The 13,331-nt window shown below is 47.5% G+C and overlaps 1 protein-coding gene across 1 annotated transcript in view; it reads right to left on the minus strand.

Annotated features, from left to right (window-relative positions):
• The window catches only part of PKD1L3 (polycystin 1 like 3, transient receptor potential channel interacting), an 82,218-nt gene that overhangs the window by 53,012 nt on the left and 15,875 nt on the right, over positions 1–13,331 (minus strand). Inside the window, exons 6-11 of the mRNA XM_081274732.1 lie at positions 12,523–12,743; positions 10,191–10,595; positions 7,558–7,635; positions 5,030–5,079; positions 3,155–3,272; positions 1,316–1,523 (exon numbers count right to left, since the gene is read on the minus strand). Of these exons, the coding sequence (XP_081130858.1) occupies positions 1,316–1,523; positions 3,155–3,272; positions 5,030–5,079; positions 7,558–7,635; positions 10,191–10,595; positions 12,523–12,743 (1,080 nt within the window). The remainder of the gene's footprint in view (positions 1–1,315; positions 1,524–3,154; positions 3,273–5,029; positions 5,080–7,557; positions 7,636–10,190; positions 10,596–12,522; positions 12,744–13,331) is intronic.

Here is a 13,331-nt window from a genome sequence, read left to right on the forward strand (position 1 = left end):
GGTCACTTTGGCATCTACTCTATCCAGTCCATCCCCTGGGTCTTCCAAATTTTAAAACCTCAAAAGTTCTTGACTCTTCCTACTCTTCCTTCTCTCTTGATGCATATTTTAGTACAAGATGGTCTCCTTTGGCCCCTCCAGACTGTCCTCCAGCTCTCTCTGGCTGTGACCCATTGACTGGCCTCAACAGGCTGTGATGCCCCAGCTCCTGCACCCTCAGGCTTCTGCTTGGGTCCCACCAATGGGAGCCCTGGTAGAGGACTGGTGGTGTGAGGAGAGAAGGTGAGGTTTGCATTCAGTGTTTTCCCTGCTCCTTCCTTGCAGGCTGCAGTTGGTGGCAGCTGTGTCTTGCTAGCAAAGCCCAGGGCTCCTGCTGGGAGGTCCTTCTACTGCCACAGCTCCCAGGAATCCCCACCCCACCCCATCTTAGCAGTTTTGGAGTGATGGATTCCTGTGCTGCATTGTAACCTTAGGTTGTTCCTTTAGCCCTGTCCAAACCTGTAGACAGAGTCTTCATCCATCAGTGGTTAGTCATGGTTAGAATAAGCTATTTTGTTGCTACAGGGACCAGGCTGCCAGGCCATGCTACCCTGAGCTCTTAACCTTGACTCCAGCAACAGCAGGAGCAACCTCCCTGAGGGTTCCCACCCTCCTGCACCCGTTCTCCACTCTGCTAGCAGAGTTTTTGACATTCAACACAGGTCTGGTAAAAAAGGGAGATGGTTTCCTGTGAGTGGTTGTCAGCATCCTCACCTTATCTGGGGCAGGGTCATCTAAGTACCAGCTGAACGTGGCCACTGAGGCATCGCCTCCCAAGGTGACCCTGAGCAAGATGTGACCATGTCTCTAACTGCTCAGCACTCTTGGCTGGCATTCTCTACTGAACTCTTAGGAGAGAGACCCAAACATGGCATGATCTGCAAGGCCCTGCCTGCTCTTCCAGCTCCTCTTGCCCCTCTCTCCTCCAATCTCAAGGATACTCTCCACTTTCACTTCCTGGTTGCTCTCTGTTCTCTCCCTTTCCCCTCTCTGTTCCCTCTCCAGCCCCCACTCTCTGGCCAAGTCACTTCCTCTTCCCCAGGCACATCTCTGCTGATCCCCAGCTCCTGCGGGAAGCCCTCTCTGACCCTCAGCTGGGGAAGCTATCATGCATATGTAGTCGCTCCCTTCATTCCTTTGCTCCAATTGTTGCTGAAACCCTTATGAGAACAGCCAGGACAGTCTGCCCACCCTTGCCAGCCCCGCCCCTAAGTCAGGGCCAGCCCAGGTTGGTAAGTATTGACTGATGAATGACAACCTGGAGGAACTTGCCCACCTGATTTGAGGTTTGAGGTTCAGGGGAGCAGAGACATAGAGACACTGCTCTGCCTTGTTCTCCAGCTCCTGGCCCCTCAGGACATCCAGGCGCAGGGTGACAACAGAGTCCGGTGGTGGCAGGCAGGATGGTGGGACTACCAACTCCCTCTGGTCCATGTGGAGCAGCTGCCTCTCAACACAGTTGCTCCACTGAGCCCAGCATCGCCCTGAGAGAGGTGAGCAAACACTGTCATCTGTCGGGAACACTGAACTTGGAACATGTGGCTACCTTCTAGTTTGAGGACCCCTCACTACCCCCTCCAATGTGTTCATCAAGAGGCAGGCTCTGAGGACCATTTGTTTAAGATGGGATCTCACTGTGTTGCTCAGATTAGTCTCCAACTCCTAAGTTCAAGTGACCCTCCTGCCTCAGCTTCCCAAATAGCAGTGAAGCAGGCCATACTACAGCTTGATTTGATGTTTTTAGAAGAAAGAGGTCAATATTAACTGTGTTAGTTACAAACAGATTTTAGTTTTTTAAAGAATCGTCACTCATGGATTGCAGGAATGGGGCTGCAGAGGATGCTTTGGGAAATGGCCCACACTCCACCTAGACATGGAGCAAACCTGTGGGATCTATACAGTTGGTTTTATACCAGGGACTTTCATAGATGATCAGGCTGGCACTTGGCAAGAGAAACAGCAGGAGGATCTATGCTCCAGAAGGTAGCTTCTCATCCTTGGAGAAGTTTGTCACTCCATGTGGAGGAGGCTGTCCATAGCTATGTCCCTGTAGGGTGCTATGGGTGCCTCCATCTGCTCTGCTGAATCACCCCCTGCTTTATGTTGGCATCTCCCTAAGATTCAAAGCTGCTGATTGGTCTCTATCCATCACTGCCTCACTCGCTACCCCCTCCAGTGTGTTCATCAAGAGGCAGGCTCTGCTCAGTCACTTAAACTCTATACTTGTGTCCTCTGTATTCAAGTAATGAGAAGTAACAGAAAGTCACGACCATGTGGCAATATCAAAAACCTTGAACTTGTGCATGATTTTTGACCCTATTATTCCATTTTTAGAATAATAGGGTCATTTAGTTATAAAAACAACCACAGAGGTAAACAGAGATCAAACTATGAGGGTGTTCATTACAGTGTTGTTTATACAGCAAACAATTGGTGGCAACCTAATTATCTAAAAAGATGGCACTGGTCCATGTGCCATCTTTTTGGATAATTGACCACACATCAACTTGATCGTGCATTGTATAGCCATTACGAAAATCAAGATGGACAAGAAGACCCCATGACATTAAAATATGCAGAATATGTTGTTCAAGGAAGAAAACAAGGGTTGCAAAAGCAATGTGCATGCTATGAATGACATGCATCTTATTTCTAAAAGAGTGTACATGTAGCTAGGGTATGTGCCTATAAAAAGGAGGTCACTGATTCTGAAAAGTGGTGCTACCATCTTGGTTTGTCAACAAATGCCAACTCACACCCTTTCTAGACTCTCTGCAGTGACACATCTGGTGGGGTGGGAATATTGCATCACTGACATTGTTAGAATTGCCTGTGCATGCTGGTAATAAAAATGCACACAGGCTTTTATGAGTTTATTATTGGTTTTAATTTTCTACATCCCCTTGTGGCCTGCATTCAGGATCACCCTCCACCCAACCTTGGTTTGCCATGATTTCCCCATCCCCCATTTCCATGGAATTTGCAGTCTCTTGCATGTACACATTACATAAAATGTCAGGCTTAAGAAGTACTGTTGGTGTGAAAAGCAAGAAAACATCAAACTCTGACCTCAGGTCATGACTTATTAAGAAAGGACCACCCAAGGACTACCTACCACATGACCAATGGAAACGTAGATCCTTGTCATCATCTGGCCAGCTCAGAGTGACCGTTGTGAAAGGGTCTGCATACACACCAGGCTCAACATGCACCTCCATAGCCCCTTTGTCTCTCTGCAGAAGAAGCAGCCATGGTGAGACTCCCCATTCACAGGCTGTAGGGTGTGCTGCCAACCCACACCCACCTCTGAGCAATCTGTTCCAAGAGTGACCAAAGTAGAAACCTTGGAATGGAGAAAGACCCTAACCTATCCACTCAGGATCACTGGGTGAGTGACTTTGAGTGTGGGCTCAGGGTCTACCATGCATTCAGCTATACTGACACAGGCCTCTCTGGGCCAGGCTCTTCCTGGAGATACAAGTAAAAGATCCAGCCCTTGCCTTGAAGTTAGGTTAAAAAAGAAAAAAAAAAAAACCAGGCATACAAATGGACAAAACTTTGAGGAAGGGAGTCTAGGGAATCATGAGAGGTGGAGGAAAGAGGCAATAAATTAAGAATGTAGCCCTTGGGGCTGGCCAAAGCTCAGATTGCCTCATTAGCCCATGACCTTCAGCCAGTTTCTAAGTCTCTGAGCATCTGTTGCTCTGAGGGTTTGATAGCATCTGACCTGCAGGGCTGCTGTGATTCAGTCTAAAAAGAGCCAGTTGTTACCTCTATAAACTGGTCATTGGAGCCAGGGAACATTTCCCTGGAGGACAGGCTCCCAGAACAACCACAAGAGGGGGAGAGAGGGTGGGCTGGGCAATAATGGGGAGAATGTGGGTTCTAGGAAAAGGGCTTGGCAGGTACTCGGAATGTTCTGGGAGTAAATTCTGATCGGACCTGTTGAATAGCTCAGATGGTAGGGCCTCTTGTTCAAGCCTAGAGATCTTAGCCTGGAATAGTATGAGATTACAGTAGAACTCAATCTTTAGTGGCTTCCCACAGCCTGAGAATAAAATCCAAATTTCTTACCTTAGCACCTAAGGCCCCATGCCTTCTGGCCTCTGTCCACCTCTGTAATCCTAGTCCTTCTCCCACACCAGGCTCTAGCCACACTGGCTTCAGGCCATTTCCAGCTTCAGAGCCTTCTCATCCCACCCACTCAGCAAGCTCTTACTCTGTTTCCCAGCATGCTTCATATTTTCACATCACCTCTTGGGAGGCTCATCTGACCACATTTGCTAGACTACTCTGATAGTTGTATCTCTGCACCCTACTGGTTATTTGTAGACACCTAACACAATTCTTAATTTCTTAATTCTTCTATTTTGTTTGTCTCACTCAGTGAGCTTCATGAAGGCAGGGAACACCTTTGTTTATTCACCGTTACCTTCCTAGACACTAACACAAACCTTGAACATTATAGGTACACGATAGGTCTTTGTTATTGAATTATGCACACATGAACAATATTAATAGCAAGGAGTTGAATACTCAATCTTGTCATAACAACTAAAGAATGTGGACTTGTTTTCTAACATAAACACTAAAGCTATACATTTTCCTCTAAGTACTGCTTTAGCTGTCCCGCACAAATTTGATTAGGTTTTATTGTCATTATCATTTAGTTAGAGATATTTTCTGATTTCCTTTGTTGTTATATCTTTGGTCCAGTAATTTTTTATAGAAGAGTTGTATTTAATTTCTAAGATGTCTAAGAGATATCTACATATCCTAGTTAGCTTATTATTGATTCACAACAGAGTTATGTTGTGGTTAGAAAACATCGTTTGTTTGACTTCAATCCTTTCGGGGCTTCTTTCAGATGGAAGAGGACTTTGGGATTCCCATGCTTTGGCTATTGGTAGCAACAAACCCCAAATCAAAACTAACAGAGTGCTTGAATATCTTTTTCTTGTGAAGTTAAGTGTTTATAAAAGATACTCACATTCTTTCCTTTAACATTCATTCCAGTTCGTTCTTGAAGATTGGATGGGGCTGTAAACACAATGGGAACGAGCATTAAGCTTTCATAGAAAACCTCATATAAGATTCAAAAGGCAGAATCAGTCAGGCATGGTAGCACATGCCTGTGGTCCCAGCTTCTTGGGAGTCCAAAATAGGATCACAAGAGCCTAGGAGTTCAAGACCAACCAACCTGGGCAACACAGCAAGACTTCCCTACCCCCAACCCCTACGGCAAAAGCAGCAGTCAGAGAATCATGCTGAGGATGCTGGGTCAGGATGAGGAGCCCTGGTCTATAGCACATGCTAATTTCCATAGCATAAATATTCCCACCAGAGTAGATCTCAAGCTACCAACCCAACATTACTGAATGTAGAGTAAGAGGAAAGGGGTGCAATCAGACCACGGGGTGCTGTTTTCATCTCTCTCTATGGGCTTCTTATAGCTATGAGGACCTGGGCAGCTTAGTTATTATTCCTGAATCTTAGTTTTCTCATCTATAAACAAGATTTCAGGAGCACTCAATACCATGCTGTTTACATTACACTTCCTAACTCCTATAAAGAATGCTATTGTGCCATGTTAAAAAATGGAAAATGGATGTTCATCTGATATGCTCTGAAGGCATTGAAATGTGAATAAGATTAATGTGTAACTGAGTGTGGTGATTGATAGGAACACAGGGTTATTCTATACGGATCGCTTGATTCTAGTGACTTGGGTATTTTAAGAACTGGATACTCTGGCTGTTTAAAAATTCTCTTCCAGTAAATTCTCATTCACACAGCTATAACTTTGAAGGTCTATAAAATTACATGAAGCAAAGCTAAGATGCCAAAGAGACCTCCGTTTCCCTTAAGAAGAAAGATGGTCTAACAACCCTGGATGAAGAAATCAAGAGAAAGAGTTGCTGCCTCTGCTCCTGCCATGAATTAGTTGAGTGACTTCTGCAAAGCCAATTAGCCTCTCTGGGCCTCAGATGTCATGCATAGAAAATGAGGGCTGTGGACAGTACAGGGTGTTTTCCTCCTGTACAGGCAACCACGCCCCCTTTTTTAGGAAAGAGCACATCCCTTCCCTATTCTTTGTGCCTATGCTCACGATATGCCCACACCGAGTACCAGTTCCCTGAGGTCTCAGCCAGGTCCAGGAAGGAACCTGAACTGAGCTTGGTCCAGCAAGAGACAGGCTGGGACTTTCGCTGTAAATCTCAACAAGGAATGTTCTTTCTCCTCTGGGGACTGGGATCAAAGCCGGGGCCCATCTTGCGGGCTGGGGAAGAGAGAATCAGATGACGCCAACACAGAACCAAGAGGTGGAGAGGGCAGGTTTCCCAGGACATTTGTGTAAATGATGTCTATCCCCTGGACTCTTCATTTTATGAACTGATAAAATTTCCTTTCAGCTCGGTCCAGTTTGAACTTCTTTCCTGTCCCTTGCCACTTGGAGTCCTTGGCAAAAGCATTTGAGATGAACTTTAAGCTCTGTGATGGCTACTACTGACTGGCCAGTCAACAGCTTTTACCCTACCCTTCCTCTTGGCAGCCAGATTTCACCTTCCCCTGTAAGCACCTCGAAATCCTGCATCCCCGCTTTTCCAGCCTCCTTTACAGCCGAGCGCATCATTCCACCCTGATCAGCAGTGTTTGAGGGAAGATGACTGGGTGCCAGAGAGAAAGGGCACAGAAAGCAACATCCTTCTGCTACTTCTGGGTGATGCTGAATTGACAGACAATGTCTGGAACAGCAGCAGCCTCCTTGATTCCATCAGAGACAAGAGTAAGAACAGAGTCAAAGCCTGAGGATGGCAGAGCAGAAAGATAGACTGAGCCTGGGTTCTTGCTAGCATCACTGGGCCATTGAATCAACCCTCTTCCTTTCTAATCTCTTATACGAGGCGAGAAAGCTCTGAATGTTAAGTGACTTGAGTTGGACTTTCTGTTGCTTACAGCCCAGAACACCATGACCAATACCAATTCAGAATTCCATGCCAGTGGTTCAATGTTTTACTGTACAATTGTCCCTCAATATCCCCAGAGGATCGTTTCTAGGATCCCTTCAGATACCACAATCCAAGAATGCTCACATATAAAATGGTGTTGTATTTTTGCATATAACATACACATATCATCTCCTATACTTTCTGTTTCTCAGTGCTGGAGAGCAAACCCAGTGCCTTGCACATTCTAAGTAAGTGCTCTACCACTGAGCTACACCTCTGGCCCATCTCATATCCTTCAAATCATCTCTAGATTACTTGTAATACCTAAAATAATATGAATGCTATGTTAATTAATAGTTGTTATACTTTATTGTTTAGGGAATAATGACAAGAAAAACATCTGTACATGTTCAGCACAGACACAAGTTCTTTCTGATTTTTTGATCACTACCTCTTTAGAGAATTTTGAATGTCTGCAGTACAAGACATGCATTCAGAGCCCTGTTTGAAGGGCCCCTCACTAGATCCCAAGCAATAAGTTTTGTACACCCTTGAGGAAACACCTTGCCTGTGATGGTGACGCTTCCTATCTCCAAGCTCAAGTTTGAGAAGGCATTCCTCAGGTGCACGGTGACCAGAAAGGTGCCTGCAAGGCAAAGGCAAAGGGCACAGTGTTAGGGGCATTGCCGTGTACTGTCCAACTTGTGCTGAGACGACGCTCCCTGCACGTGCTTTTCAGTCCATTCAGAAGGTGGCACCTGAATCTTTCACCTCTGAGCATTTAATAAGCATCTGCTATATGCTGGGCACAGGGCAAGGCTCTGTGGACCCAAGAGATGAAGGAGTATGGTCCCTGTCCTCAAGGGCCTATGGTCTGGTAGATCCATAGGCAGGAGTGCCAAACCATGGCGGGAATTGGTACAGGGGCATTGTGGGCATGGGAGAGAAAGAAATGGTTCATGGGATGGAGCCAGGGCTAGAGCTTAACTTCCTTCCCACCCAGGGAAGGACATGACAACGTAACAAGGACTTAAACTTCTCACTTTTGCCTGCAAACGTTTAGATCATGGCTGAAAGCAGGATTAAAGACTTGGCATCTCTGCCTCTATTTCACGTCCATCCTCTTTGTTCCCAGTCAGCTTGGATCCCAGGAACAGGGAATGACCTCATAAACATCATGTGATGAGTCCAAGCTACCCCGCAGGCCACAGCCACTTTCTTATCAGAGACCCCACCTGACTGATCCTTAGGTGGTGGGGTCAGACCACACCTGAGCAAGGCCACCTGGCTGGCCGCTGCGGAGAGCCTTGAGGGGCAATCCCCAGCCCTGGCCCCCAGGCCCTTCCTGTTGGGCCCTGGAAGGCAGGGCTAAGGACGCGGGTTCCCCTTCCCGGGGTGGCTACACTGATTAAAGTTCTCTCATGCTGTTCACCTGTTACCGTCTCTGGTTTTTGCAGGGAGTGGCTGACCTGATTTGTGGGACCCCTCAAGTCAGCCCTCAGGCCTAGGACTTAAAGGACAGAATTGTAAAGAGAGTCAAGAGAGGGGAAAGGGAAGAGAGGTGTGGAAGATTTATTTGGAGAGGACTGCTAATACCTGGAAACCCATCTCCTCCCACTATGGGGAAGGGCCGAGGGGGGGGGTTCCCCAGCAGAGAGGGATCTTCAGGAAGACCCCTTGAAAAATGTGGTGTGTGTTCTCTGAGGTTGGGAACCCAAGGGCGGGTTTCTTACTCCTGTCCCTGAACCTGCTGGAGGGGTGGCTGTGGAGGGAGAGGGAAGAGGGAAGGGAGGGCTGCATTGGGTCTGGGAATACCCACGGTTGGCTGGCAGGGGAGCAATAGTGGGTAAGAACTCTCTGTGGGCCCGGTGTGGGCCGTGTTGCTGAAGGTGGAGAGAATGAGGAGACTAGCAGAGAGTGGCGAGAGAGGCAGCCTCTGGGCAGTTGTGGCCAGCTGAAAGGGAGGCTCACTCTGTCCTGGGAGCTGTAATCTATGGGGCCCAGCAGGGGGCCCCAGGAGCCCATAGAAGCTCTCACCAAAGGCAGTTTCAAACGTCTTCAGGGCCCTGAGACCAGGCCAGCCAGGCCGGAGCCAGCACCACCAAGAGCAAGTGTTCCTGCCTGATCCCCTTCCCCACCCTCCCTCAGCCCCTCTTCCCCTGGAGTGGTCCAAATCTGTTGGCCTTGGCAGGGAAAGAGTCTGTTAATCATCTGAGAGTAAGCAAACAAGTGGCAGGGTCACGCAGAGATGATGTCAATCAGTAAGGGATAAACCTCCCCCACTGAGCAGCTTTAAGGGAGCAGAGGGGATAAAACCCAGTGGGCATGTGGATCGTGGCCTCTACGGTGTGTGTCTTTTCCAGTTCCAGTGAACTCTGGGTTCTTCCTGTCCCGCACTGGACACTGGGTGCCTGGCCAACACCTAGTGGTTTCTTATTGAACCTGTCATTCCTGCTGCTGTCTCTTTTGCCAGCACCTGCCCCTGTGGCCTGCTCTCTCACACACCTCTGAGGTTCCCAAAAGCTGCCGGCAGAGTCCTGGTGGGCTGGAGACCCCACTGCCTTCCTGCCTGCTGATACCACCTTAGTCACACTGCCCTCCAGTCCAGCAGCTCCTTCCTGAGTCATTGCAAATGTGTGCTGTGACCTCTTCCTCATTTGGTGCCAGCCAGTCTACCTCATGCGTCATCTTATGCTTACTGCCTTCCAGTTCTAACCCCTCTCTCCCCAGGGCATGGATTGCAGCTCCTAGGACTATACTGTCCTAGACAGTTGTTGGAAGAAATCTGAATATATACTACTCTTTTCCAGTGGTCCTAAAAGAGGGTAATTTTGTCTTTCAGGGAACATCTGTCAATGTCTAGGAACATTTTTGGCTGTCATAACTTGGAGGACTGCTATTACTTGCATCTAGAGGTAGAAGCCAAGGATGCTGCTAGAAATCCTACAGTGCACGGGACCACCCCTGACTGTGAAAAGGAATTGCTCAGTGCCAAATGTCAGGAGTGCCAAAGTTGAGAAACCCCACAGCTATAAACTGTTGAAGGGCACATAACGTGTCTCATCCTCACTGGGTGACCCAGGCAGGACCATCCATGAATCACGCTTGTATCTAGGACACACTGAAATCTGGCTGGCAGAACCCTGGGCTCCAAGTCAGAAAGGGAAGAGAAGGGAAGTTGGATGGGTTGCCACCAAGTACCTTCAACAGGAACTGCCACGTGGTAAATCCCAGATGGCTCCCCCAAATCCTCTTCCGTTTGGGAGAAGTTTCCATTGAGTCCCACCACCTCAAAAGTCAGCTCCTCAGGGGTGCCGTGAGCTACTGAGACATTGATCAGTAGGTCCTGTCCCAGTTCTACAAGGTCCGAAGCCCAGGAGGCCTGCAGTCCTGACAGCAACTCCACAAAGTGAACAGTGATGTTCCCAGAGAGTGCTGAGGCGGTGCTGTTGCTGCTGGCTTGGATCTGCAGGTGGTGGACCCCGGGGCCCATCAGTTCCTGAGCATCCGTGTCCAGGGTCAGATTATAGGGTAGTGAGCCCCTCTGGGTGGCAGACTCAGCCAGAGTTATGTTGCCGGAAAGCACAGTGTAAGTCACTCTTGTTCCTAGTTGGGGTAAGAAGAATTTAAAAACATTGGTGACAACCATGCAGCCGCTTGTACTTTGATAGTTCATACTCAAGGTTTGATGTCTGATTCTAGGTGTAGGTATGCATACAGAAAGAGATATAAAGAAATATGTAAGGACATTACCCACTTCCCAATGTTAACAGTGACTATTTCTGAACATTGGGTTACTGGGTGATTTTTTGGCGGGGGGGGGGGTCCTCTAAGTTATTTCTACTATGCACATGTTACCTTTTTTTTTTTTTTTTGTACTAGGGGTTAAACCCAGGAGTATTCTACCACTGAGGTACATCCCCAGCCCTTCTTATACTTTGTTTTGAGACAGGGTTTTGCTAAGTTGAACTTGTGATCCTCCCACCTTGGCCTCCCAAGTAGCTGGGGTCACAGGTGTGTACCGCCATATGTTACCCTTGAACTTAGAAGCTTCTTAGGGAAGAAGCTGAAAAGGCAGCATCTCTGAGAGGTGGACTGTTTTTATGCATGAGAATGGGCCTCGAGTCTTATTTCAGTGGTAGCAAGTGGAGGCTTTTCTTCCTCCTCCATCATGACTGCCTGAAGCCTACCAACAGGAAAACTCAGCCTCTTTATCTTGGGTGGGTGCTCCCTCACAGTTTGCAGATAGGAATCCTTACTGGGTGCTAAATATCATGAGAATCTTAAAATCTCATTTATACCAAAAAATTAGAATTCCTTCCAAGCTAGTGTATTTCTAATTCAGATGATAATGAAGAAGGAGGAGGAGAAATTATTGGTACCAAATTATATTTATATAATAAATAGGTAAAAGTTTGTTTTAGGCTTCCCCAGGTTCACAATATCATCCTGCTTCAGCCAGCAAACAATCAAGAGCAGAAGGGAGCGGTGAGCACCGTCCAAGCCTGTTACCCCTCCACTAAGGCACTGCTGGAGCAGGGCTCCCGGTGGTAAGTAGTCACGTCCCCATTTCCACAGCTCTGTGCTGCGTCACTGACATCAACAGGCTTGGTACAGATCTCACACTGGACCTGCGCCTCATCAAAAGATGCTGCCCTGGATAAGGATGGTTTCTTAGCCAGGAAGTCTCTACAAGAGAAAGGGTGATGTTTAAAATAACTACTGAAACAGTGTGAGCACCAGCCAATAGAACAGATGGTCTGAGGCATCAGAATGGACACTGTAGCCAATCAGAATGAATTCTGTAACAAATCAGAATGGATGCCATGACCAATCAGAATGACACTGTGACCAATCAGAAATGCTACTATGACCAATCAAAACAGATGCCATGAATCTAATCTGAATCAAAATGGACACCTTGGCCAATAAAAAAAAAAAAAATAGACACGATGACCAATCAGAATGACATCTGCAACCAGTTGGAAACAGCATTGGGTGGACCATCACTGTAACGCTAGTGTGGTGGTGCCAGTGTGTACAACTGAATGTTAGTCATGACTGCAGCAAGATGACCATGCCCTGCTGGCTGTTGCTGGCTATACTGAGATAGGGTCAGCCTAGCTAGAGTCCTCCTAGTCCCACCTCATCCCATTCAAATTCCCCAACAGGAAGAGGCATGGAAGTTGTTCTTGTGATGGGTCTATGGGCAGGCAAAGAAGGGCTTGGGAAGGCTGGGAGCTCTCTTTGACTCACTAGCCTTGTGACTCTGGGCACATTTTTTAACCTTTCTGTGTCACCATTTCTTCATCTATAAAATAGAGATAATACTAGTATGCACTTAGTAGGCTAGCATAAGAAAAGCACCTAGAAAAGTGCATGGCACATATAGATGCTAAATAAATGAATAAATGGTAGCTTAATTCAAAGTGATCATTGTTGTTATTTATCAAAGCTAGTAGTTACCTAGACAGACTCAGAGGAAATCGAGGACCCTCAGCAAACCTTGACCGCCCCAGTGCTTCAGACTCACCTCCATCAAGCTCCACCTGAATCCACAGAGGCTCCCCAAAGACAGCCCGGCAGAGAGGGCTGGCTCCTGATCTGGATCGGCCGGCACACCCAGTGACACTGAGCTTCTCCATCTTATCTCGCACTGTTACTTGCTTCTGAGCTGTCACATGCCACTCACTGGTTGTGCACTCCAAAAACACAGTGAATTCCCCAGGAGATGTAAACTGGTGGATCACAGTGCTGGACAAACTGCCGCCACAGTCAGAAATGTTATTAGCATTGGGGATGCGTGGGCGCACGCGCGCGCACACACACACACACACACACACACACACACACACACACACTCTCACACCTGACTCACATCTTTAGGCTCTGCAAAGAGAAAAGATGAAGGGGAATGCCCAGCTCTCAGTGTTAGGGAAGGTTACCCTGAGACCTCCAGGAACGGGGAAGAGTGGTAGAAACGGCACTAGCCAGGGAGGCAAGTCCCTTTCCTGTCATTTCTTCCCCTCTCTGCCTCATCTTCCTTCTTGTTTCATCTGTGAAATACAGTGCTCCAGACTACCTCTCTCAGCCTTATTTTCCCCATTTATAAAATAGAATCAGATTCTAAACATACCAGAGTTGCAGGCATGTTTGGCTTCTTATTTTCAAGGTGCTAATTAAAAAACTCTCCCATGGCCCACAAAGATCCACAGACCTCTCCTTCCTCACTGCAACCCTCATCTCCTGCCTCTTTCCCCTTGTCTAACTATACTGGTCACCCAGACCACTGTCCATTTTCTGGACCACACCGCCTTTCTGCTTTAAGACTGCCAAGTGTGT

Source organism: Spermophilus citellus, assembly GCF_964194105.1.
Source record: "Spermophilus citellus genome assembly, chromosome: 18".
Lineage (NCBI taxonomy): Eukaryota > Metazoa > Chordata > Mammalia > Rodentia > Sciuridae > Spermophilus > Spermophilus citellus.